This window comes from Aulonocara sp. 'chitande type north' Nkhata Bay, linkage group LG3 (genome assembly GCF_057382095.1).
Source record: "Aulonocara sp. 'chitande type north' Nkhata Bay isolate Kocher_YH1m ecotype deep benthic linkage group LG3, A_spYH_male_GT1.1, whole genome shotgun sequence".
Classification (NCBI taxonomy): Eukaryota; Metazoa; Chordata; class Actinopteri; order Cichliformes; family Cichlidae; genus Aulonocara; species Aulonocara sp. 'chitande type north' Nkhata Bay.
In genome coordinates this window covers 27447393-27475264 of record NC_141346.1, presented here as the reverse complement: position 1 = coordinate 27475264, position 27872 = coordinate 27447393, and the positions used below count along the sequence as shown (strand labels likewise).

Genomic DNA, 27872 nt, shown 5'->3' with positions numbered 1-27872 from the left:
ATGTAACCTGACCTCAGGCAGCCGGGCGTGACGGCTGTGTTTGCATATGAAAGTAGACTTGGTTCTTTGTCCTGTAAGGGCTGATGAAAAAAGTACAGAGTGACAGAAGGACACACGGCAGATGTATGTATTTTATCTTTCATTTATTTTTACTGTAATTCTGTGTCTTCTGTCCTGCTACCAATGAATTATTAGCCAGTCAGCTATCTGGTGAACGTGGTTAAATATTTCAGTCAGTGCACATCATCATGTGAAGCTAAGACCAAATCAGCTGATTATATGGGATAATGTTGTCCTCTGAAAGGGGCTCGTGACCACAAAACCTTTGAGAACCTTTTTACTGGACTGAGGAGGCTGAAGGTTTCCCACTGCAGGCAGAACAGACTCTGTTGGAAGGACTAAAGGTGAGACATGAACCATGAATTAGGTTTTTTGTGTTTTCAGACAATCAGATGATGGTTTTATGTGCTTTGACAAAACTGTTAATGCCTCTGGGTGATGAGCTCTGTGTAGTTTATCATGTGTCTGATTCAGGTGGCTGGATCATTTCTGACGTTGTCAGGACGCAGAGCCCTACAGTTCTTAACATAATTATTATTCGATTAAAATGTTTTACACCATTTAGTAACTGCATAATTTATGTTTAGTTGTTCAAACCCTTTACTTGATGGATGAAATTCAGTAGCCAGGGGCAGGAAATTCAGCAAAACACCAGAACAAGTGTTTAACCAGTTTAACCAGTTTAACCAGTCTAACAGTGTAGGCGTGTCATCAGTACAGTGAGCACCTGTATTCAAATCAGGAACGTATAAGAGAAAAACAAGGAAGTGAGCTACAGAATAGTTTACTTAAATACAGACTCAAACTCCTGAAGCATAAAGTGGTGAAAGTAAGACAAAACCTTAATAGAGAAAGAACAGAATCAGATCTTCTCCCAGTGCAGACAGCAAACAGCTGCAGACAGACAGTGTTCAGGAAGATGATGAAAAAGTGAATCTTTGATCTGATTTATATCATGTAAGTTTTTTATGCTTTTTATTATTTGTTTTCTATTTAATCTCCTCTTTAAAAAGTTTAATCATCACAATGATTGTGTGTGTGTGTGTGTGTGTGTGTGTGTATATATATATATATATATATATAATATTCTGTAACTCTGAAACTTCTGTCGGTGCTGTGCTTTTTGGAAATCGAATTTCCCAGAGGAACCCACCCGAGGGATTAATAAAGTTCTATCTAATCTAATCTAATCTAATCTAATGATTGTTTGTTGACTCTTTCAGATTTTTGTTGACAAACAATGAAACCTTAATTATAATATAATATAATATAATATAATATAATATAATATAATATAATATAATATAATATAATATAATATAATATAAAACTATTATTATAATTAAACAGGTATTTGATAGCGATACCTTATTGCTATCAAATATCTCAATAAACAGATTATGTGTGTTTTATTCTCACTTTTCTCTTCCATCAGGTGACTGCAGGTTTTTACCAACATGGAAAGGTATCACACACAAAACCTCACATTATCGTCACTGCTAAAAGAACAAATACAGAAATGATTTCATACATGCAGTAACTCTCTACAAAAAAACTGCTCTCTGTTTTGTTAATTCAATTTAACCCTGCAAGGTTTTTCCAGCGTATGTTCCACCTGGAGATTAAAAAAGTGTATATATATAACCCTGCCTTATTCTTTTCCTCACTCCTCAGACCAGACTCTCCTGAGCCTGAGATCAGACCCAGATCTCCACAGGAAGATCGCCCTGACTTTAAAAGAAGGAAACTGACTCCTGATGAGAGGTAAGACTTAACAAAATGTTAAACGTATCTTAACTCCATGAGTAAACAGTGAGAAGGTTTGGTTTAGTAATTTATTTATTTATTTATTTATTTTTAACTTTGTTCACAAAAAGAAGAAAAGACAGCTGGATAAACAAACAGACTAAAGAGAACATTGTGAAGAGCATCAAACTTTTTAGCCTTACTGTAATATTATCACTGTGACTAGCTCCAAGTTTATCCTACTTTTTGTGTCAGAAGGCTAAAAATGTAATTTCTCTGTTCACCAGGATCACTGAGACACCAGATGCGCTTGAACCTGAACCTGGACCCAGCTGTGTGTCTTTGAAGAGTGATCGGTCAAAATATTTCATCACCAACTTTAAAGGAAGAAAGTCTGCTGCTGCTGCTGAGGAGTAAGACATTTCACATTTACCTTACAGCTCTGTGGTACACCTGGCCTCAGTCCTGAGATTGAAGAGCTCCATAAGTGAGGCTGCTAACTTAAAAGAAAAATAAATCTATTTTAACAGCCCTGCATTCCCTGCACTGGGCTGTGGTAATCAGCAGGAATGTGTCAGCAGTTAGTTTGACTCTTTTGACTCTGATGCAGTTGCCAGTTTTGCATAGGAAGGTGAAATGATCTGCAGCTGTATGTGTGGTGCTGGATGCCACCATATGAGCTGATGAATTTCTCTAACTATTAAATGATTCTCATAATTCATAGTGACACACCATCACCATGACAATCGTCAACAAAACTAATAAGGACAACAGCAAATCTTTTTTTTTAAACTTGATATTTACATTACATTCAATTGGGGTGGCTGTAGCTCAGGTGGCAGAGCAGGTCAGCCACTAATCAGAAGGTCGGTGGTTCAAACCCAGGCTGCCTCCTGGCTGCATGCCAAATATCCTTGGGCAAGATACTAACCCCATGTTTGACTACTGGTTTTGGTCAGAGGGCCCTGTGGCGCCAGTGTCCAGCAGCCTCGCTTCTGTCAGTGCGCCCCAGGGCAGCTGTGGCTACAATGTAGCTTGCTATTGCCAGTGTGTGAATGACTGAATGTAGTGTGAAGCGCTTTGGGGTCCTTAGGGACTGAGCGCCATACAAATGAAGGCCTTTTACATTACCATACCATTTACATTACATTTTTCACCAGTGGTTCCTTTTTATATGACCTCCATGAAATAACATGACAAAATGAGTCATGTAGTAAGATGATCATTTTGTTGTTCAGCATCTGGACACTGAACACCACAGATGTAGCTGATTCAAAGTGTCATCTTACGATTTTTTAATTTGTGTATTTTAAGTTTTTTTACTCAGAAAAAAGCTTCAGCTGCTGTAAGATGCTCTTCCCTGGTGTTTGTATTTTTAAAAACGGTCAAATTTAAAATGAAACACTTCAACACATCAACACGAATCTGACTTTTTTAATGTGATGATGCAATGTGCAGGAAATATCCATAATATGGTCATTACAAGAACACTGGTACAGAACCATCACTGACCTGTTAGTTTTGGACTAGTGGAGTTAAATAAATAAATAAATAAATAAGTCTATAAATTGACATAATAGGTTTGTTACAGCACAGTTGTGCTTGTTTTAATCAGGATGATCATCTAACAGTAGAAGAAGAAATCTTTGGCTTGTATTTATGTGGTAAATGGTTCTAATTTCTTCATGCAGATGAAAATTAGCCCAAGGCTATAATCTGGCATATTTAAATTTGTTAAAATGTTCATTAATATGTATTGCCCCTCTTTCTAAAAAAATAAAATAAATAATGATGTCTCCACAGAGCTGATCAGGAGAGTCTGCAGCATCAAACTGATCTGGACTCAATATTTAAGGTTTGTACATGTACACCAACCTCTGTTTGTAATTGTTTTCATGTTGCACAGTACAATCTTCGTCATAAAATTATGGCAAAATTCCAGAAATAATTCAACAGGGAATTAATTTTTTACTTTATTTTTATTTATGAAACACTTTTCAAAGCAAAGCTTCAGCATAACTTTATAACACGACCTGAAAATAAGGCGCAAGTACCCTTTACTTATGTGGAATTTGCAGGAAACTACAGGGAACATAAGATGTAAGATGGGGAAATAACCGAGTACTTATTTAATTTAATTTATGTTATTATTTTATTGTTTCCTGTAAAATGAACATAAGTACAGGGTATTTTTGTTAAATTGAAAACACACAGAAAAATAAATCTGTGAAAAATTATTTTTACTATGAAGATCTGATTTTTGTGAATTCAGATTGTGTTGCTTATTTTCCAGATACTGGAGGGAAACATTATCATGTTTGTGAAGGACGAGCTAAAGAAGATGCAGAATGATCTGAATCCAGATTATTCAGAGTGTCAGAGGGATGAAGAGGAGGTGTTGGACAGTGAGGAAGAGAAGCAGAGAAGGAGCAGCAGAGAGGCATTTCTGAAACTTGCAGTTAACTTCCTGAGAATAATGAAACAGCAGGAGCTGGCTGACTGTCTGCAGAGCAGTGAGAGGATTTCTCTTCATAAATTCAGTCTTTACAGGAATGAAATTGTCACATTTTCTATAATCATAACACTCATGTTTCTGGTTCTTTCCTGTAGAAAATCCTGATCCACTTTGTGAGAATACTTTTAAATGTAACCTAAAGAAGAAGTTCCAGTGTGTCTCTGAGGGGATTGCTAAACCAGGAAACCAAACCACTCTAAATGAGATCTACACAGAGCTCTGCATCACAGAGGGAGGGACCGGAGTGGTCAACACTGAACATGAGGTCAGACAGATTGAAATGTTCTCCTGGAAACCAGACAGACCAGAAACAACAATCAGGTGTGAAGACATCTTTAAAGCTTCGACTGGAAGAGACAAACCAATCAGAACAGTTCTGACCAAAGGAGTGGCTGGCATCGGGAAAACATTCCTGACACAAAAGTTCACTTTGGACTGGACTGAAGACAAGACCAACCAGGACATCCAGTTCATGTTTCCATTCCCATTCAGAGAGCTGAATTTACTGAGGGATAAAAAGTTCAGCTTAGTGGGACTTATTCATCACTTCTTCACTGAAATCAAAGAAGCAGGAATCTGTAACTTTAAAAAGTTCAAAGTTGTGTTCATCTTTGATGGTCTGGATGAGTGTCGACTTCCTCTGAACTTCCACATCACTGAGATCCTCACTGATGTTACAGAGTCCACATCAGTGGATGTGCTGCTGACAAACCTCATCAGGGGAAAGTTGCTTCCTTCTGCTCACATCTGGATAACCACACGACCTGCAGCAGCCAATCAGATCCCTGCTGAATATATAGACATGGTTACAGAGGTCAGAGGGTTCACTGACCCACAGAAGGAAGAGTACTTCAGGAAGAGACTTAGAGACAAGGAAGAGGCCAACACCATAATCTCTCACATCAAGACATCACGAAGCCTCCACATCATGTGTCACATCCCAATCTTCTGCTTGATCACTGCTACAGTTCTAGAGAGTTTGTTAAAAACCAAACCGGCTGGAGGGAAGCTGCCCAAGACACTGACTGAGATGTACATTCACTTCCTGGTGGTTCAGACCAAAGTGAAGAACATCAAGTATGATGGAGGAGCTGAGACAGATCCTCTCTGGAGTCCAGAGAGCAGGAAGATGATTGAAGCACTGGGGAAACTGGCGTTTCAGGAGCTGCAGAAAGGAAACCTGATCTTCTATGAATCAGACCTGACAGAGTGTGGCATTAATGTCAGAGAAGCCTCAGTGTACTCAGGAGTGTTCACACAGATCTTTAAAGAAGAGAGAGGGCTGTACCAAGAGAAAGTTTACTGTTTTGTCCATCTGAGCATTCAAGAGTTTTTAGCTGCTCTTCATGTGCATCTGACATTCACCAAATCTGGTATCAATCTGCTGGAGGAAGAAGAAACAGCCTCAGTGCAGACTGATGAGTCTTCAGTAAGACAGTTCTACCAGAGTGCCGTGGACAAGGCCTTACGAAGTCCAAATGGACATCTGGACATGTTTCTCCGGTTCCTCCTTGGTCTTTCACTGCAGACCAATCAGAATCTCTTACAAGGCCTGCTCACACAAACAGGAAACAGCTCACAGATAAATCAGGAAACAGCTCAGTATGTTAAAAAAAAGACGAATGGCGCTCTCTCTCCTGAGAAAAGCATCAATCTGTTCCACTGTCTGAATGAATTGAATGATGACTCTGTAGTGAAGGAGGTCCAGCATCAACTGAGTTTAGGACAACTGTCTAAAGTTGATCTCTCTCCTGCTCAGTGGTCAGCTCTGGTCTTCATCTTACTGTCATCAGAAACAGGTGTGGATGAGTTTGACTTGAGGAAATATTCAGCTTCAGAAGAGGCTCTTCTGCAGCTGCTGCCAGTGGTCAAAGCCTGTAAGAAAGCCCAGTAAGTATCCAGTTTAATCCTGGCAAGAGATTGCTTTAAAGTATTTATTTCAAAAGTTTGGAAAGTTCACTGCTATTCATGTCTTTCTAGGTTAAGCGGCTGTAACCTCACAGAGAGAAGCTGTCAAACTCTTTCCTCAATTCTAAGTTCTCAGTCCTCCAGCCTGAGAGAGCTGGACATGAGTAACAACAACCTCCAGGACTCAGGAGTGAAGCTGCTTTGTGTTGGACTTGGGAGTCCACACTGTGTGCTGGAAACTCTCAGGTTAGCTGATTCTTTGTTTCAGGAGATTTGGATATTTCACAACAACTGTCATTATTTTATAGATTTAAGATGTTGTTTCTCTTCTGGTGTAAGCTCTGAAAGAGCACAGTAGAAGAGAAAGACACACACACACACACACACACACACACACACACACACACACACACACAAACAAACATAACTTTATTTATGTCTGTCCATCATAGTATAAAATAAAATGTAATAATATTTTTTCCATGTTTTTAAACAGAGTCCTTAAAAGCCTTTTTTAAAACTACTTTAACTGAAATCAGAATCTGTTCATTTGACTGCATGTACATCATCAAATGCAGAGCAGTTCCTTACATTGTTGTATGTGTTTTAAGGTTGTCAGGCTGTCAGATCACAGGAACAGGCTTCACCTCTCTGGCCACAGCTGTGCGCTCCAATCCCTCCTTTTTGAAAGAGCTGGACTTGAGCTATAATCATCCAGGAGACTCAGGAATGAAGCTTTTGTCTGCTCAACAGCAGGATCCACATGTGAAACTGGACATACTCTGGTAGGAAAACAGGAAATAAAGCTGAAAATATATTTTTTCTCCAACATTTTGTAAGGAAGAGCAGATATTTACTTGAATTCATTTAAGGGTTTATTGTAACCACTGACCTGATGGCCCGTAATATAGTCTGTATGTCCAGTCAAATGGGCAACTGTGTGGCTGAATGACTCAGAACCAATCACAGTAAAGCTCATCTGTGAGTCAAAATCACAAAATCAATCATCTCTAACATTTTCTTCTCTTGCTGGTCAAAAGTGGTGCTCAAACATATCCCAGCTGTCACAGTCTTTGCCAAGCAGTTGCATACTGTGATATCATTCACAATAAGTGGTAATCTTGTTGATCTGCTTTAGCTCAGTGGGTGAACAGGCGACCATATGCCGTATGGCCGGAGAGCAGTAGGCCTGGGTTCAAGCAGCCTTTTGCTGCATGTCTTTTCATCTTTCTCTCACCACTTTCCTGTCTATCTACAATATATCTATCCAATTATGGACAAAAAAGTAAAGTAAGTGATAACCTTAACTCTAAGTTTACCTTAACCTTTAATTCAAGAGAGAGGCAAAACTGACTTTTTTCAAATTAGTTTTTGCTCTGTATCAGATCGATTATTTTCTTTGTTTCCAGACTGCCAAGTTTTGAGAAAATAATTGACTAAAAACAAATAAGGCTGGGATCATGATGAGTTAGGCCTCAAACAGTGTTTAAAATCAAATGAAATAGGCACCCACTACCTTATGACTGCATGACCTTGCAACCTCATCAAGGTTGACAATTGAGATTGTGCATTTCAATAAAAGATTGAGGTATTTACCCCAATCACATCCCATCAGGATTCATCATCATTGCCCATGAGCATTGCTCTCTCTCGTTGTGTGTAAAGCTTGGCTGTGTGGCAAGATTAGTTAGACCCAAAATGCAGGACATGGGAAACAAGGTGATTAAAAGGAAGCTTTATTGCTGAGCTTAACAAAATACAAATTAAAGTTGCTCAGGAAATGCAGAAATACACAAGGAGGAATACACAGCTTGAGGGAGAATGTAACAAATAGCTTGGGATGGGACCCTTGATACTGATGTTTGAAACTGTGTCGATCTTATGAAGTTCAGTTTTTTACTACACTGCTTTAAAGTGTTGCTCACAACACCAACATCACATAACCATCGTGTTATAGGCCTTCTATGGGGACTATTTTATACAGAAAAGTAGAGACTGGAGACATAAGTTGTGGAGGCTCTTCCTTGTCTTTCTATTACACAGAATTTTATACCATTGTTTTCTGTTCATTTATACACACGTTCCTCTTTCCTTCAGTCATTCCTCTTGTGACAAAAAAACCATCATATTCAGTCAGGTTCACATGTTAAACCCACTTGGTCGCATTGTTTTTTTCACAAGTATAGATCTACAAAATAATGATCTTATATCAGTCTCCTTATTTACAATAAATCTGTAACTAAATCCTGCTGCTGTCCAGCTTCAACAATATCTCTGTGCAGTGATATTAGCACTGCGAATAACCTGCTTATTATTACCGTTATAAACTCTTTATACCTTAAAAGATTAAACACTATATTTGCAAACAATAAACAAACATATTCTATAGTTGTCCAAAAGTAAATATAAACCAGTCTATTTACATTTAGCAATATAATGAGTAAGAATGAGGTTATGTTGAAATCATCAACTGTAAAACTTCTACTAACATCAGGTTAAAATTATGTCTCAGAGCTACATGTGCTACGAAATAAAACAGATGTAGTAAGACCCACCACGTCTTTACACTACAAGTGGAATTGTGGCGACGCCACGCAATTTTCATAACCTTAACTGAAAAGTGCAATACAGCAGTGAACCAAAGGCTTTTACATCAGTAAATGTTTCCAGCAGATTACAACTGTGACCATACACTTGTAGGTGTCACAATAGCTAAGTGTGGTTTTGATGTGTTTAACCCTGACAAATTCTGACAAGTGTCTTTGTCATAGTTCTTGGTCTGCGATGGGGGGTTTGAGTTTATTTTGGGATTGTTGACACTTTACTTTATTAACCTCTTAAGCCCCTTAAGCCTAACTGATCTCCTGCCTTTTGCCCCCGTATCAGGGGGCGTTGGGGTTTAAGAGGTTAAGATGATTTAGGTTTGGGTTTTAGTTTTCCTAATGTCTTTACGTTTATTCATGTGTCCCCCAGTCATGTCTTTGTGTTTCATCTCGCTTTTCTGTTCCCGTTTTCCCCTCCATGTGTTTCTTTCCATGTCTCCTCTGTCTGTCATGTCCATCCATGTCTCTTTTCCTCAGCCATTATGTCTCTTTGCCTGCTCTGTGTCCCTCCCTCTCCCCCTCTCTGTCTCTCGCTCACTCCCTCTCCCTCCAGGCCTCGTCTCCCTTAGTTGTTCCCATGTTTCTCTCCTTGTGTACAATCCTTTCTACCTAATCTGTCATGTCCATCCCTGTCTGTTTTCTCCCCCGGCCCCTTTGTCAAGCCTTTGTCTCTTGGTCTGTGTCTCAGTGTGTTTCCTGTTTTATTTTGACAATCTCAAGTTCTGTGTTCAGTGTGTGCAGTTCTGCTTCCTCCTGTCAGATGACACCTAATTCGTTCCTGCTGTGTTCACCATGTTTTTCCACTAGAACAAGTGGGCTTTTTTCCGTTATTTTGCAAATGTACACAGCAAATCCAGCATGTCCAAATTAACACTGTCTGATTTGATTTCAACACTTTTAAAGTGTCTATATGGGTCCACACCAGAGAGTGTTAATTTAACTCTTTTTGGAGAGTTGGTACGTTAACTCTGATTTAGTGTTAAACACCAAATCTCTCTGGAGTTGATAATTTAACACTTGGTGTTAAGAGTTTATATATTAACTCTCAAAGAGTATTTTAGTTTAACTACGTAAGAGTTATCTTCTAATTCATTCTAAAAAGCGGGAATTTTACTGTTCTGAACTTCTAGAAATTTCTTTTGGAAATAAACATTTACTAAAAAGACGCAATGGTTTTTGAAAAACATTTATTCTGAACTGTGCACCACAATTTCAAAACATTTTCTGAAAGATGCAACAGTGTACATGTTCTCACTTTCATTAGAATTGTGTTTATCAAAAGGTCTGACATGGTAAATGCAAATAACAGCATTCTCAACACTTATTTCTTCAATACAATATGCATGTCCTTCATTCATCCCTTTGTGGAACTTCAACGCACTTCCACTCTCCCCCATATTCCATCTTCACAAGCATATCCTGTGTGGAGATTGAATAAAAATTAGTTGACACTAAATAATGGCACAAAAAATCCAGTAAACAATTGCAGCACAGTAAAAAAAAAAAGGAATCCTCTTTGAGCCATTACTTGTGTAAAGTATTTTCCCAAAAGACAAGGACACAGGCAACAGGTAATACTGAACTAAATGTAAAACCTCAACCTTTTTCATTTTTACCTAAACCGTGTGCACAAAACTCTGGAGGGATCTATGCTAACGTAGAACCCAGTCAGGACGCCTGCTACTGCTGTTTGCTCGTTTTTTTTTTTTATGGGCGATCGTTTTCAGGCTTCAAGTAGCACCATTATACCAACATTTCACATTCTAGACATTGTTTTAGGTGTATTTGACCAAAAGTTTGACTGAAAATTCACATGCAAGCTTTGTTCAAGGCTGTGGTATTTGCCCGCAAACAATACCTTTCAGCTAGCTAAAACAGAATATTATGCTATCACCGAGCAACATGGCTAATGCCTTTCACACAGCTTTGTCTCAACTCCAAAGAGCCACAGAAGTAAAAGCTCATAATAATAATTGAAACAATCTTTGAAAGAATGACTTACCAAGCATGGCAAACAACTCGAATATGTAGAGCAAAATGTTCTGAAACGGCTTCACTTCAGCTTCGATTGGAGCCGTGCTGGGGGCGGAGTCTGTGAATTTACTCTGTTGGTGTCGTAGCCCCTCTAGGAGTTCAGAGTTAAGAGGTCAAGAGTTAATGTTTCCATTGTAACACCTCCAGATTTGACATAGAAACACTCATTTTTAACACTCGATTTTAACTACTATCATTTTACACCTCAGAGTTACATTAAAAGAATCAAGGCAAAGTCAAAGTCAACTTTATTTGTCAATTCTACCACATGTACAGGACATACAGAGAATAGAAATTTCGTTACTCTCAAACCCTAGATGAAATAGCAAAAGAACATTTAAATATAAGAGAGTGATTAAGAAATGCAAGTAAAATAATTAAAAAGTAAAAATTTAAATAAATACAATACAATTATACCAAGAAAGCTATACAATATACAATATTCAAGTAAGGGTAAATGACATTGAGTGTAAACCAGGCAGAGTAGTGCAAATAGGCAAATAGTGCAAATGGAGATTTAGTAATGTACGGTAAGAGATAGTGTAACAACAAAGTCTTATGAGGTAGTGGCAGTCCAATGCTCCACAAGGTGACTGGTAACTGGTGCAGGCCAGTGAGTGAGTCAGAGAGAGAGTGTGTGTGTGTGTGTGTGTGTGTGTGTGTGTGTGTGTGTGTGTGTGTGTGTGTGTGACAGAGTTCAGTGAGACCATGGAGGAGAAGAGGGGAGAGGGGGCAGAATCGGGAGGGAGTTAAGCTTCCTGACAGCCTGATGGATGAAGCTGTCCTTCAGTCTGCTGGTCCTGGCCTGGAGACTCCAGGCCATTAAGGATTAAACCTCCCTGACGGCAGCAACTTGAAGAAGCTTTGCATTGGGTGCGTGGGATCAGCCGCTATGCAAAGGGCTTTTTTAGTGAGACGGGTGCTGTAAATGTCCTGGAGGGAGGGGAGAGAGACACCAATGATCCTCTCTGCAGCTCTCACTATGCGTTGGAGGGTTCTATGACAGGACGCATTGCAGGTTCCAAACCACACAGTGATGCAGCTCGACAGGATGCTCTCGATGGTGCCTCTGTAGAAAGTGTGCATGATGGGGGCTGGTGCTCCTGCTCTTCTTAGTTTGCGGAGAAAGAAGAGACACTGCTGTGATTTCTTGGCCAGTGCTGTGGTGTTGTACGTCCAGGAGAGATCCTCTGTGATGTGCACACCCAAGAACTTGGTGCTGCTCACTCTCTCCACAGACGCTCCGTCAATGGTCAGAGGAGCATGTTGGGTGTGCATTCTCCTGAAGTCCACAACAATCTCCTTCGTCTTCTCCACATTCAGAGAGAGATTGTTGTCAACACACCACGTGGCCAGGCGTCTCACCTCACTTCTGTAGTCGGTCTCATCCCTGTTGCTAATGAGACCCACCACCGTTGTGTCGTCCGCAAACTTGATGAAGAGGTTGGAGCTGTATGATGGAGTGCAGTCATGGGTCAGCAGAGTGAAGAGGAGGGGGCTCAGCACGCATCCCTGCGGGGCCCCCATGTTTAAAATGATGGTGCTGGATGTATTACTGCCGACCCGTACGTAGAATGTGACTCTACTTAGAGTAAAATTAACTCTACTTTTGCAAGAAGACTATTAACACCAAAACATTTAACACTTTTGAATTTGCTGTGTACTGTTTATAAGGTTGGTGAAACCTGCAGTCAGCTGAGCCTGAAGAAGTCATGGATGGGTGACAAAACGTTTCTCCCACTGAAAATGCAGAGTCCAGATAAACAGAATTGATTTTTTGATATTATGTAACCCTTTTGTTTCATTTCCCTTTATTACCAGATGTATTGCCATACATGCCAATGTTTTGGGTCAGATTGTTTTCTCAGACTTAGTCTCAGTCTGGAGCCCCAAAAGGTTGATTCTGTTCACCTGGATGTTTTCAGTGGGACAAACGTTTTGTCACTCATCCAAGTGACTTCTTTAATCTGAGCTGATTGCAGGTTTCCCCAACCTTATATACAGTTCAATGCGTAATGACTGAAGCTAGCACATGTGAACAATAGGCTGTGAGGAGTTTCCCACTGAAAACGTTACATCCAGATGAACAGAATCAACCTTTTGGGATTTACTTACCTGGATGATTGAGCATGCATCAAGACATCTCAGTCTGGAGCTTACGTGTACCGTTACACCAATAAATGCAGAACCACCCTAATCTTTGGAACAGGATTTTGACTTTCCTATTGTAAAGAAAAAAAAAGTGAAGCAAGTAGTTGTTATTTATGCAGAGCAGATATAGTCATGTGAGAAAATTAAGAATTCTTCTTCAAAGTTCCTCTTAAGTTATTCGATTCCTACTCATGGCTAAGCGGATGCTACAAGTGTGAACTGTTTTACACAGTGTCATTTATACAGGATTTTGGCTTTTTATTTACATGTCTAATTTTTTCAATTTTCTCAGGTTGTATTTAGGTAATTTAAGAACCTTGTACAGACCAGTTGGTTTCTTTTTTAAAAAATTTACTTTGATATATAAATCCATAGAACTGGAAGTGCATTATCGTTTTCATTTTATTATGGAATAAAAGGAAACAAGATTATTTCTCTAGAAAAGATTACTCAGACAATATAAAGGCATGTTTTCACACTAAAAGATAAAATTCTCATTTCAGTGTGGAGCCTCAAGGAGTCCAGTGGATGAGACCAGGTCTAAGGAAATGTAAGTATTTTTGATGTATCAGTTCTATTTACACCATGTTGTACTGTGTTCACATTTTTTACACTTTAGTTGTACCTCTGTCAAATATATGTAATCATGAATTTTACAAAAAAGTTACATATCTTCTTACTTACTTACTAAGTAGAAACCAATTTCTGATGGTAACACACTCTTAAAAAATCAAAAACTTTTGCATACCGGATCTTCTTCATACATTAACATGAAAACCATGCAAATAAAATTAAAAGTGTTTATTACAGACCATTTGCACTGTGTCTCATTGTCCCCTTTAGATTTCTGTGACCTGACGCTGGATCTAAACACAGCACACAGGAACCTCAAACTGTCTGACAACAACAAGAAGGTCACACACGTGAAAGAAGAACAGCTGTATCCTGATCATGAACATAGGTTTGATCACTGGCCTCAGCTGCTCTGTACCAACAGTCTGACTGGTCGCTGTTACTGGGAGGTCGAGTGGAGTGGAGAGGTTCAAATCGGTGTAGCTTGTGTAGGAATTGGACGGAAAGGAGACGGCGATGACAGCAGGTTTGGAAGGACTGATCAGTCCTGCAGTCTCTACTGCAGTAATGATGATGGTTACTTTGGAAATTACAATTACGCATCAATAGTGATCGCTGTCCCCTCCTCGATTGTCTCTCACAAATTAGCAGTGTATGTGGACTACCCTGCAGGCACTGTGTCCTTTTACAGTGTCCTCCCTGACAGACTGATCCACCTGCACACTTTCAACACCAAATTCACTGAAGCACTATATGCTGGGTTTCAGCTAAAGTCACCTGGCTCCACTGTCTCTCTCTGTGACGGCTCAGAGTGAACTTACTGCGACAAGACACATTCTCACATTAGTGTGGAGCACCCAAAATTTAGTAATACATGTACAATGACAATAAAGAGCTATTCTACTCTATTGAGCTTCATTTGTTTACCAAAAATGCTTCTAGATAAATTATGACTTTGTACTTTGTTTAGTTTTTTTTAACTTTCATCTACTGAAACTACTTGACCTGTTAAAGGTTAAGTTTATCTTTGGGATGGCGAACGAAATGCATCTCTGGATCCTCCAGTATGGTGATGCTAGAGCAACCAGGTGTTTTGTTTTGTTTTTTTAATAATAGGCAGTGAAATCTCAGAGCATTCTCATTCCCAACACACAACATACCGATGATTTGTCACATAGCATTGATATGTTACGTGTTGTATAAATGCACACTTCATGTGTCAATTTGTATTTTATTCATACATTTGTTATCACAAGAATAAAATCTGTGACAGAGTTTCTATTCGTGTGTTTTATCTGTGAACATGCATGCAAACTGATATTTAAAAAAAGAAATGAAAAAAATCAAACTATTCCTTATTTATTTATTTTTTTACAGATGCTTGTTATTATACTTAAAACCTTTAGAGTACATTTTCTAACCTTTAACCAAAAAGTAAAATTATGGAGGACATTTTCACATGATGGCCTTGATTTACCAACAATAAACTTTTAATTTATCTAAATAAAGCAAACCCTCACATATTCATGGAAATGAAAAACTAGAAAACAGCTGTCAGTTTAGAAAAAAAGAGAGAAGCTACTTGTTCCTCTGTTGCCAGAAGAGGTCACTACAGTGGGTGGTTCAACATGTTTGACTTTGCTGAGTTTTACACATGATGCCCTCCCGGACCTAAAATCAAAAACAGTTTCGCACTAATGATAAATGGACTGATTGTTACACAGCACTTTGCTACGACCCCAAAGCGCTTTAAACAACATGTCCCATTCAACCAAACACTTTCTTCTATGCTTTTATCTAACCCCTAACATGGAAGCATTGGAGAGCAACTTGGGGTTAGTATCTTGAACAAGGATATTTGGCATGCAGACTCGTGTAATCAGGGATCAAACCACCAACCTTTCAGTCAGTAGACTGGCTCTACCTCCTGAGTTACAGCCACCACTGAAGTCTAATAACCTGTTTTAGAAGAAGCTGGTCAGGATATGGATTTGTTGGCATCTTCACTTGAAAAAAGGTTGGTTTTATGAATGTAAATGTAGAGGAGTGGAGGCTGATGTAAAAGTACACTGTGATACAGCTCTGAGGTATTTTAAAAGCAACTTATGTATAACAGTAGCAGCACCTACTTTCTATATGTACATAACTGGCCTATTATTTACCAAACAGATTGAGTGAAAGTGCTATAAACAAACCCAAAGGAGCTAGTATTGTTATCTTATCTGTAACTTTGAGGTCACGTGATTTGACCTATGACCTATTCTTTCTCTTAAGGATAGCGATGCAGTGATATGTGCCTGTGTCGTTGAGTCTCAGATAACTTAAGAAGACACTCAAGCCATCCGTTCCAGGTGAACTGAATGATACTGTCATCCTCTGTAGTGCTCATCTGGATACGCCTCAGTGTTAGTCTCACTGTTATAGAATAAACATGTGTTTTCCTTTTCACATTCATTAGGTCTTTTTGCAGGAAGTCAGGAGGCTTGTTAGTGTTGAAATTTTGAGCCATGTTATTGTGATGTTGCTCTTTTGCTCAGCTTTGTAGACCTATTCTGCACTCAGTGAAATTAGCCTGATCTGCAGAGGTTAAACGGAAATATATAAACAGAATAAAATGGTAATTGTGATAAAAGGCAGATAGAACTTATAAATAAATGAGAAATAATGAACAGGTGAAGCCTTTAAAGAGAGCATTTAAACTCAGTATGCATAATGTCATTTGTAAGTAGACTCTCAGAACTGAAGAAGCTTCTCAGGTGAGAGGTGAGACATCTTCAAGAAACTTAAAGAAGTCCAGACACTTCTCTTTGCAAGCTCCTTAGAGTAGACTCATTATGCGTTTCCTTATTTCCTGTCATATAGAGCTATACTGTTTCAGCAATGGATGAGTGCATTAGATATGACCATGATATTTAACAATGTTAAATAAAAAGGTCATTATGTATAGAAGTAATACCAGTGAGCCGGAGCCTCAGGCTTCTTTTCTACTCATACTCTCTATGATATCATAAAGACAGGATATCCTTAGTAAAGGTACCTAAAGCACACATGCACTGGATTTGAGCCACACACACATGCTGTTTAAATCTTCTATTAAATGGGCCAGCCAACCAAGGAAAGTTAGCTTAGATGCAGAGGAGGAAAAACTTTTTGTCTCAGGCAAAGGAGAAACTGACGCCAGTGCTCTAGTTTTTAGTTTCCATGTGCACAACCCTCATGGTTGTGTGCATTTCCTTGTGTTTTCCCTGTGTCTCCCTGTGCCTTAGTTTTAGGTCATTCCAGTGTAGTTTTGGATCACTACTTGCTTTTCTGTTAATGAAGTTGAGTCTTTGAGTTTAACCTTGTGTTGAGAGCCCTGTGTTTGGGTCCACTCCTGCCTACACACAGACGTTCCCTGACAGATCGATGCAACACAGAACAGAGGAAAACTCAGACATAAATACCCAAAAGGTAATAAGGGAAGCGGAAGCACACAGGGAACACAGCTGAGGATAATTACACGTGGCAGGATGGGGAGGACATGAAAACTGAAAACACTCACACCAGACACGGACTTTCAATGCAACACAGGAAGTACACAGAGATAGCCTGGAGGGAAAGAGAGAACAAGGAGGAGCACATGACGGGATGATGAAAACACAGAACACAAGGCACCAGAACAAACATCACAATATAAACAGTTACACAGAGGTAGACAAAGAGGGCAACCTATTAAATAAACAGGGAACTAAAATGGGAATACAGGAAACCCGAACTAGAACAGTAGACACTATGGGATAAACTAAGATTAACAAAGAGAACCTTATAAATGAATCACAATACAAAAGTATAAAGACACAAAGAATTCAAAGTATTGGGTCGAGTGACCAAGGATCCTGACACTGTTGGTAAATGGAGACGTGTTTGTTTAGTAATGACAGAGTGAGAAGTGATTTTTAATATGTTTGATTAAAAAATCTTCTGAAATGAACTCTTTACCAGAAACTTGTAAGATAATTGAAGCCACTGAACAGACTTTGTTGTGTTGAATGTCTGTTGAACTGTGAAATATGTCTTGATGCATTCTCAAACATCCAGGAAAGTAAATCTCCAAAAGTTGATTCTGTTCATCTGGACGTAGCGTTTTGTGGGAGAAACCAAGTGACTTCCTCAGTCTCAGCTGACTGCAGGTTTCCCCAAATCTTATAAACATACATTTGCATAATGACTGAAACCAGCCCACTGAAGGAACAATGGGCTGGGAGGTCAGTTCCTTCATCATAATTATGCAAATTCTCATGACCATTGATCAACAACCACTGACCAAAACCCACTGATCAAAGACCATGAGTACCATTCACAGAGAGTTGGGGAATGGCTGCAATCACACATTGTAAGATGGCGAAAGATGTACCCTTAGGCCCCCTCCTCGATTCAGAGATGGTCTTTCCCTTTTCACGTAAATGGCCTCCTTGACTCCGCGCTCAAACCAGCGTTCCTCCCTGTCCAAGATGAGGATGTACACATCTTGGACAGGGCGGGCGCACCGAGGGCCCTCGCGCTAGCTTTGAGTATATGTGTAGGGATGGGTATTGATAAGATTTTCACGATTCCAATTCCATTTTCGATTCTGTTTAACGATTCGATTCTTTATCGATTCTTTTTAAAAAAGGAGAACACTAAGGTCGATTAGCTAAGAACTTTGTTTTATATCTTCTCTTTGAACAAGATAGAAATTTAGGAGTAACATGGCCTTACAAACCCAACAGTGAAATCTTAAGAGATCCACAGCCTACGGCTCTTCAATGGGGTGTCACAGGGTCCCTCTCCTCACCTTTGTCCTGATGTATGAAATTCCAGGTGTGTCAAAGCCCGAGCAGATCATGTCATTTTATGGGCGCAGGTTTTCTTTGCCCTGTAAGAAGTCAGCTGATTCATGCTAATTGTAGCTTTAAGAGCACATTTGACTGTGAGATTGTGAATCTGCTGCAGCACTCGCCAAACTGACTCTTGTGAGCATGGTAGCTGCTTTGTGTGATTCACTTCTGGGTTCTGTGAGCATGGGTTGTTCAACTTATGCCTGAGGAACTGAATTTCATGAGTGGGCATTGAACACCTGCGCCCATAAACGTACAGTACATCGTTTCATTCGTTATGATGTTTTAAGTTGCAGGGGAATGTTGACATAAATATAATTTCATGTTAGTCCCTCCTACAAAAGAGCCCAGCTCCTGCAGCCTCCTCTCTTCTCTGTGTGAGCTCCTGGTGCATGTTAGGGAAGGAGTAATCCTTCACTATTTATTTAATTATCAACTGAGATTAATTTCTGGCACAAAGGCAGGAAGATGGAGGACAGTGGACACTTCTGGTCCAAAACCCTTACACAATGGCAGCATGAAGCTAAAACTGGGGATTCACAAACTACTGTGTGACATCATGTTGGCTGCAGTCATCTTTTACATAGATGCTAGTCTTGCCTCGTGGCAAGAAGGTTTTGGTTTTAAACCCAAACAAAGACGCCATCAACATAAAATAGATGCTAAATAGACGATCTTAGCATGCAGCCTTCTCAAGAGTTTGACTTGCTGGTTAAATAAAGATTAAAACACAGCTCTAAACTATGAGTCCTCCATGTGGACAGAGGAAGCACACAATAAGAAGAACTACCAGCCTGAGATACAACAAGGCCCAGAAGAAGATAAATAAAGATCATTTCTAAGAGTGAATCATGCAAAACTACTCTAGTCCAATAATAGTCAAAGGGAGCTGGAAATGAGCCGAATATGTGCACATGAACCAATCAGCGACTCTTATTCAGAAACACTACACAGAAACTTACTGTGCAACACTGAACAAGGAATAATTCTCTGTTCATGAATAAATCATTGTATCAAGTATTAGTTGACCAGAAATGTAATTTCAATCCAGATATTTATCTAATATCTCATATAACATGTCAAATGAATTAAAATATTTTTAATTATTGAATGTTTCAGTTATTCCAATATTTTCTGTTTATGTTTCTGTGCTTTCTGCATGAGAGCTTCAATCATGGGGAACTCTTCATATCACACAAACTTGGTGGTAAAGTGGTAAAACATTGTAGAACAGGCTTATTAAGTTTTATTAATTAATGCAATACTTTGTTTTGATATTAAAACACGAGAATGATTCTGAGCTTAATAAAGCAGCTGCTCACCCAGTGCAGGACAGAAGAGAGGCGCACTGAATATTGAAATAAAGAGAGCTGTGCAGCCGACATTCTTCATGAGACCTAAAGTGTGAAACCTCAGAACAACAACCTTTAACTACAGTATTATTTAAATAATTCTGTTCAGAGGAATGGTGGAGAGATGGTGAGTCAGACAAAACCACACAGAGAATATCAACTCAAACTCGGCTTTTATTACTTAAAAAGGCAAAATGTGGTTTGTGTCATTAAGGAGTTTGTTTTATAATGATGGTAAAACTGAATAAATACAAATAAATGACATTAGTACAAATAAAATAGCAATTCAACGATATGACTTCCCACTGGGCAGATTGGCTACCGAGGGAAAGAAGGTCAAAGAGAATGAACTCACACTTGGATGTGACCCTCACACACACATACGGCTTCTTTGTGCACTCAACTTCACAACGAAAAGAGAGAGAGAGAGAAAATATGGTTTAGATCACAAACACATAAGAAAAACAAACCTTTCCTGCAGTTAATCCGAACACTGAGACACGCTGATGACGCTGTAATAAGAGCCTCCTGCCAGCGACGTAACAAAAAGAAAATTACCAACCCCAAAAACAGGTCATCACAAAAACAAAATATGCATAACATAAGTGTGTTTCAATAGAAAAAAAAACCACAACTACAGGTAGAAGTGGTTTACACATTTTACCGTAAAGAAACACAAACACGCCACTATTTGGAATACCACAGCACACAAGTGCTATCCTTTGTAACAGGATAGAAACAATTCAGTGTAAAAGGAAGAACAACAATAAAACAACAAGCCTATCAGGCAAAGCTTATGAGCAAAAAAGTCCAACGTTCTTGAGGCAAATTTACTAACCTGTTGCGCAAAGCGGGCAAACACAGAGTTTTTATCCTTTGAAATTAGGAAGGAGAAAATGGAGACGCCTCCACCCCAGAGAGAAGGGTTACATCTCCTGGGTCTAGGTGCGGCTTGACGCTCTGGGGGCGGGGGTACCTGGACCTGGGATATAGAGTATGTTTGGGGAGTGCGACTGTCTGTGCAGTGTCTATTTGTGCCTGTCTACACGTTGGGTGAGTGCCGAGTATTTGGTTGTGGGGTGGGAATGCACGTTTGTGTCCGCGTGCGCCTGTTCGTCTGTGTCTATATGTCAGGTTGGGTCTTAGACTCAACCTCTCTGGGTACATCTCAGGCCCAGAGAGGTTGCACCCCACCCCGGGTGGGGTGCCCTCAGACCTCTGGCCTCTGGGCCTGAAGCTCAGTCCTCTCTGGCACAGCTGGCTGCTGGCAGAGCCCGCGGGAACGCCACTGCAACCCCCTCTGGCCTCTGATCAGTAGCTGCTGGGTGACCTCTCCTTTGGGGCTCTACTCAGCTCTTCCCAGGAGGGTGGCACGGTTCCCCCCCTTTTGGTGGTCCTCCTCGGGTCCTCGTACTCTGGGGCCTCTGGATATCTGGGGCCTGGATCTCCTCCATACCTGCTTCATGCCCTGGTGGACGGGGCTATGGCTCCCCACACTCCCTAGCAGATCGTTACATGGAGAAACCTTTGGAATATAAGCATGCTGATCCACACAGGTATGCACACAGGTGTACACACGGGTGTTCACAGACGCGGACTACACCTTTCTTGGCTGCTGCCTCAAAGCACATTGTGCGCTGTCTATCTTGTGTGCTGCACAATAGCGTATAATATTTAGTATCTACTGTTATCTACTGCTTGCTAGTTTATTGTGATGGTTCAAATTCAAATTCAAATTCAAATTTTATTTGTCACACACACACAACCATACACAGTATGACATGGGGGTGAAATGCTTGTAGCTGTACAATGCCCAACCATTAAATGACAGAAGAAAAGTTTTACAATATTTACAATTTACAGGTTACTATAACTTAGGAATTTACAGTAAAGAATGTGTAAATAGCAGAAGAGATTATAAAGATTATAAAGATTATAAATTATAGGAATTATAGGATTATAGGAAATGTGTGGTGGTGCGTGTGGTGACGTGTGTGAGAGTCCAGTCATATAGTGACGTGAGTCCAGTCCTACACCTGGTTCAGTGCCCGAATAGCCTGGGTGTCACGGTTCTGGGTCCGTCGGACCCAGTAGTTTGAGTTTTATTATGTTTTGGTTTTAGTTTGCATCAGGGATTGTTTTCTTGTTCTCTTGTAGTGTTGATTATGATTATGTTTATTATTTGAGTTTCATGTTTCTGTGGTGTTTAGGATTTGTTCTTCAGTTGTGTCTGCTTAGTATTTGTCTAGCTCCATGTGCCATTTTCTGTCTGTCTCTCTATGTCGAGTTTGTGTCTTAGTGTGATGGTTGCTTGTTCCTGTTTTATTGTGATGGTCTGCGTCTCATGTGAGTGTGTTCAGTTTTACCTTTGTCTCGTCTTGTTGATTATTCCCAGCTGTGTCCACCACCTGTGTGTAATTCCCCTGTGATTCTCTGTGTATTTAAGTCATGTCTGCCGTCATAGTTGCTGGTCCGTCTGTGTATTCCACCCTGCGTCATCTGTGTGTTTCCCTGCTGTCAACCGCCAAATGTTTCTGCTCATGTTCAGGTTCGTGTTCTGTAGTTAGTTTGTTCCCAGTCTAGTTAGTCATAGCTCCCTTTGCCGTTTGTATTTACTTTCATGCTCAATAAACCACCTTCACACCTTCACGACTGCCTGCGTTTGCTTCATTGCCTCCACACGGCTCACCTCACTCGCCGTGACAGTACGGACCAGCCAGATATGGATCCAGCGGCATTCACCCCACCCACGGAGCTTCGGGACCTCATCACGAACTCCGCTTCACAAATAATCAACCTGTGGCTAGAGCATGAGGGAGAAACATTCCTCCACGTTCTGGAAGCCAGACTGCAACAGCTGCTCACGGATTATCCCTGGCTATTGGACTCACTACACCCACTCGCGCAAGACTTCATCCTTCACGAACTTCACCTACACCCACCAGCCGCTATCGCTTCCCAACCCAGCCGGACGCCGGAGGTTTTGCCCGGCCCGCCGGAGGTTTTGCCCGGCCCGCCGGAGGTTTTGCCCGGGAGGAAGCGACGATCGCGCCGTCGGCGCGTCGCCCCACAGCTGGAGAATAGGACTTCAGAACTGCCGGCTGTGGTGAGTGGAAAAGACGCTCTGTCTGTTTCACCAGTTCATATGACTGTTTATACCGGGGCTGTGTTCGTTGAGTCAGCTGCTCAGCCGGTAGCTCGGTTAGCTTCCCAGCAGTCGCTAACTCAGTCAGCCACTCACTCATCACCTCCATCACAGTCACAGTCAGACCCAGTAGACACCATGTTACAGTCCATAGCCCAGTCAATAGCTCAGTTGGCAAGAGAGTCATCAGCCTTATCAGTTCAGCCAGCCACTCCACCACCTGTTACTACTTTGCTACCTGTAGCTCAGTTGCCACCAGTTCAGCAGCCTGTCCACTCATTTACCCAGCCTTTATCCTCACAGCCTCATTACAAGCAGGGAACACACTCCACACAAACTTTTGCTGGTTCATTTAAGCTGGCCATCTCAGAGACAGTTGCTCCCTCTAGGGCCTCCCCAGAGGCTGGGTGTCAGTCACCAGCCAACTCTGGACCCCTAGAGGTCAAGACACCAGCACCAGCAGCCTCACCGGAGAACTCACCTGAACAGTCTCGGCTCTCAGCACCCCCTGAGAGCTCAAGTGAGTTCACCCGTCCGCCTCAGTCCTCTGCTGAGTGTATTGGGGAACACTTCCAGCCCTCTGAGGACTGTATCCCACTGTTGCTGCCTGAGTCTAGCCACGGTGCTGCTCAGTCCCAGCCAGTGTCCACACTGGCAGAGGTCTCCGTACCTGCTGCTTCAGAGACTGCTTTCCCTGGAGGGCCTGAGGAGCCCGTCCAGTCTCAAGTCATGTTAGCTGGGGGTTCAGGTGAACCCCGCCAGCGTCCTGCCTCGTCGGCTGGAGGGCCTGAGGAGCCCGGCCAGCCTCAAGTGTCGTCTGCTGGGGGTTTAGGAGAACCCAGCCAGCCTCAAGTGTCGTCTGCTGGGGGTTTAGGAGAACCCAGCCAGCCTCAAGCGTCGTCTGCTGGGGGTTTAGGAGAACCCAGCCAGCCTCAAGCGTCGTCTGCTGGGGGTTTAGGAGAACCCAGCCAGCCTCAAGCGTCGTCTGCTGGGGGTTTAGGAGAACCCAGCCAGCCTCAAGCGTCGTCTGCTGGGGGTTTAGGAGAACCCAGCCAGCCTCAAGCGTCGTCTGCTGGGGGTTTAGGAGAACCCAGCCAGCCTCAAGCCTCGTCTGCTGGGGGTTTAGGAGAACCCAGCCAGCCTCAAGCCTCGTCTGCTGGAGAGCCCGTGGAGCCCACCCAGCACATCCTCACATCTGCTGGTGGTCCTGGAGGACCCAGCCAGCACATCTCCACATCACCTTCTGCAGCATCACCGCCGTCAGGTTCCCCAGCCGTCCCGCTGCCGTCAGGTTCCGCAGCCGTCCCGCTGCCGTCAGGTTCCGCAGCCGTCCCGCTGCCGTCTTCATCATCTTCGCCTGGTCCAGCCTCCGTGTCTTCATCATCTTCGCCTGGTCCAGCCTCCATGTCTTCATCATCCTCGTCTGGTCCAGCCACTGCTTCGGCCTCGTCTGGTCCAGCCTCGTCTGGTCCGGCCTCGTCTGGTCCTGTGGTTGCCACGCCGCCGTCGGTGCCAGCTCGACCCGTTCCGCCTCGCCTCTGCCGGCCGTTTTCAGGGCCTCTAAGATGGCGTCATGGCCTTCGGGGACTGCCTCCGGAAGGTGTTCGTCGCCGCCGCTGGCTCGGTGGCCGCCACTGCCTTCCACGTGGTCGGCCTCCGGAACTGTTTGCCCGCCGTTGCCGTGTGCACGGTCGGCCTCCAGAACTGCATTCGCGCCGCCGTTGCCGTCCGCACGGTCGGCCCCCGGACCTGCTTCCTCGCCGCCGTTGCTGCACGCACGGTCGGCCTCCGGAACTGTTTGCCCGTCGCCACCGTTGCCGTGTGCACGGTCGGCCTCCTGAACTGTTTGCCCGTCGCCACCGTTGCCGTGTGCACGGTCGGCCTCCTGAACTGTTTGCCCGTCGCCGCCGTTGCCGTGTGCACGGTCGGCCTCCTGAACTGTTTGCCTGTCGCCGCCATTGCTGTGTGCAGGGTCGGCCCCCTGAACTGTTTCGGCTCTTGTGTTGTCGGCCCCCGGACTTTACTGTGGACTCGTGAATGGTCTTGTTTTGTGTTGGCCTGTTTTTGGTTTATTCTGGTCTCTTGTGCTCCTTGTTTTTTTGTTTCGGACCCTCCTTCCTGGACCCCCTCCGCCCGCCCTGGCTTGGTGCTTTGTGCTTTTTTGTTTGGGGCTGTCGGGAGCCAGCCCTTAGAGGGGGGGTACTGTCACGGTTCTGGGTCCGTCGGACCCAGTAGTTTGAGTTTTATTATGTTTTGGTTTTAGTTTGCATCAGGGATTGTTTTCTTGTTCTCTTGTAGTGTTGATTATGATTATGTTTATTATTTGAGTTTCATGTTTCTGTGGTGTTTAGGATTTGTTCTTCAGTTGTGTCTGCTTAGTATTTGTCTAGCTCCATGTGCCATTTTCTGTCTGTCTCTCTATGTCGAGTTTGTGTCTTAGTGTGATGGTTGCTTGTTCCTGTTTTATTGTGATGGTCTGCGTCTCATGTGAGTGTGTTCAGTTTTACCTTTGTCTCGTCTTGTTGATTATTCCCAGCTGTGTCCACCACCTGTGTGTAATTCCCCTGTGATTCTCTGTGTATTTAAGTCATGTCTGCCGTCATTGTAGTTGCTGGTCCGTCTGTGTATTCCACCCTGCGTCATCTGTGTGTTTCCCTGCTGTCAACCGCCAAGTGTTTCTGCTCATGTTCAGGTTCGTGTTCTGTAGTTAGTTTGTTCCCAGTCTAGTTAGTCATAGCTCCCTTTGCCGTTTGTATTTACTTTCATGCTCAATAAACCACCTTCACACCTTCACGACTGCCTGCGTTTGGATCCTCCTTCATTGCCTCCACACGGCTCACCTCACTCGCCGTGACACTGGGGGAAGAAGCTCCTCCTCATTCTCTCTGTTTTGGCCTTAAGGGAGCGGAAGCGCTTCCCAGACCTCAACAGTGAGAAGAGTCCATTGTTGGGATGGGAGAGGTCCATCATAATCTTCCTAGCTTTGGACTTGCACCGCTTGGTGTAGATGGACAGCAGGTCAGGGAGCTCTGATTGAATGATGCGTTCGGCTGAGCGCACCACTCTTTGCAGATCTCGTCTGTCCTGCTTGGTGCTGTTCCCAAACCAGGTGCAGATGTTTGCCGTCATGGTGCTGTATTTATTATGTTGCTCTTTTTTTTTTTTTTTTTTTTTTTTTTTTGTTTGCTTTCTCTTCTGTTTTTTTTTTTCTCCATACAGGTGATCCAGGTGTTTTGTTTGTTTCTTTTCTTTCTTCCCCCCTTTCTCACCGTCTCTTCTCCCCTCTGGTTTTCTTTCTCTCCCTCCCTCTCTTTCTTTCATTCTTTCTCCCTGTCCTATTCCCCCAGTCATGTCTGTCCCGTTTGTAAAATAAATACATAATTATAATAAAGGTCAATCAAATGGACCAATATGGCAGGGCCATGATGATCCACTTGGTAAAATAAATCCGCTTGGCATCTTTCTTGGCCTTAAGACAACAATTCTGATGGCTAAAGATCCAAACGGGACAAAAAAAAAAAAAAAAAAAAAAGAAAATGGAGACGTCTGTTAAAAAATCCTCTCTAACTTTCGGTTTCATTCTGGGGCTTCAAGACTTATTTTTTCACTCAAAAAACCTCTCGATAGGTCCGGTTTAACTTTAAGTTTACTAATCTGAGCTCTGATATGAATCACATGACCTCATGAATGTTTTAAGTTTGTGCTTTTTATGCAGCTCCGCGTGCAAATGACGCTTTCTGCACAAACGATTTATTTCTGATCTGAAGAGCAGATGTAGAATCATATTTCGATTCTATTTTCTAGATGATGTAATGATGACACTTTCAAACACACAGTCACAGACGGTGTGTGCAGGCAGGCGTGTCTGCAAGTTGGAAAAAGAACAAACAGCAAAGTCAGCAAAATACATTTTCTCCTCTTCACTCCAACAAGAAGTCCAACTTCTTGCACATTCACAACTTTCAAAGTCGCAGCAAGTCCAAAGTCACAAAAACAAATGGCGAGTACAGCCTGCTGAAGCCTTCACGTCACGTGCCGATTACGTCACCACAGACAGACGTACATGACTCTCTCAAACAGCCGATGAACTTAATCCAACAAGGTTCATCTCAACAATTTAACATTAATATTTTTCACTTTTTTATTTCAAAATTACAAAAAAAAAAAGAATTTCACCATTATTACAGTAGATGGAGGTGCGCGAGTGATGGGAGAAGGGAGCCGGAGATCGACAGACGGATTGGGGCTGCAGCTGCAGTAATGCGGACGCTGCACCGGTCCGTCATGGTGAAGAGGGAGCTGAGTGTAAAAGCGAAGCTCTCAATTTACCGGTCGATCTACGTCCCTACCCTCACCTATGGCCACGAGCTGTGGGTAGTGACCGAAAGAACGAGATCGCGGATACAAGCGGCAGAAATGAGCTTCCTCTGAAGGGTGGCTGGCCTCTCCCTTAGAGATAGGGTGAGAAGTTCGGCCATCCGGGAGGGGCTCAGAGTAGAGCCGCTGCTGCTCCATATTGAAAGGAGCCAGCTGAGGTGGTTCGGGCATCTGACAAGGATGCCCCCTGGGCGCCTCCTGGGTGAGGTGTTCCAGGCATGTCCCACCGGGAGGAGGCCCCGGGGCAGACCCAGGACACGCTGGAGAGATTATATCTCTCGGCTGGCCTGGGAACGCCTTGGTGTTCCCCCGGATAAGCTGGAGAAGGTGGCTGGGGAGAGGGAGGTCTGGGCCTCTTTGCTTAGGCTGCTGCCCCCGCGACCCGGCCCCGGATAAAGCGGATGAAGATGGATGGATGGATGGATGGAGGTGCGCGATTATAAAAAGAAAAAAAGGATCATTTCTAATCCTCCAATCAGAGACTTGGTTATTATTGCGACTGTGCACTATGTTCACTTTATAAACAGCAACATTAGGAAAAGTATAACACTG

General features: G+C 42.4%; 2 protein-coding genes across 2 annotated transcripts; both read left to right on the top strand.

Moving 5' to 3' along the window:
- The first annotated feature begins 78 nt into the window (after window positions 1–78).
- On the top strand, window positions 79–14812 carry LOC147334937 (protein NLRC3-like). Its single transcript, XM_086286850.1, has 12 exons — window positions 79–123; window positions 305–404; window positions 1496–1525; window positions 1735–1824; window positions 2094–2219; window positions 3610–3661; window positions 4100–4319; window positions 4417–6211; window positions 6302–6475; window positions 6841–7014; window positions 13521–13567; window positions 13861–14812. The coding sequence occupies exons 3-12, from the start codon at window positions 1518–1520 to the stop codon at window positions 14403–14405; spliced, it is 3231 nt and encodes a 1076-aa protein (XP_086142976.1). The 5' UTR covers window positions 79–123; window positions 305–404; window positions 1496–1517; the 3' UTR covers window positions 14406–14812.
- Window positions 14813–22640: 7828 nt separating this feature from the next.
- Window positions 22641–24928, top strand: LOC147334936 (uncharacterized). Its single transcript, XM_086286025.1, has 2 exons — window positions 22641–24261; window positions 24915–24928. The coding sequence occupies exons 1-2, from the start codon at window positions 22944–22946 to the stop codon at window positions 24926–24928; spliced, it is 1332 nt and encodes a 443-aa protein (XP_086142151.1). The 5' UTR covers window positions 22641–22943.
- The last annotated feature ends 2944 nt before the right edge of the window (window positions 24929–27872 follow it).

Bases quoted from the DNA above. Each gene is read 5' to 3' on its own strand.
- LOC147334937 (XM_086286850.1), top strand. The intron at 2,220-3,609 runs GTAAGACATTTC...ATGTCTCCACAG, and splicing joins TCTGCTGCTGCTGCTGAGGA to AGCTGATCAGGAGAGTCTGC. The intron at 13,568-13,860 runs GTAAGTATTTTT...TGTCCCCTTTAG, and splicing joins GAGACCAGGTCTAAGGAAAT to ATTTCTGTGACCTGACGCTG.
- LOC147334936 (XM_086286025.1), top strand. From the start codon at position 22,944: ATGACTGTTTATACCGGGGCTGTGTTCGTTGAGTCAGCTGCTCAGCCG.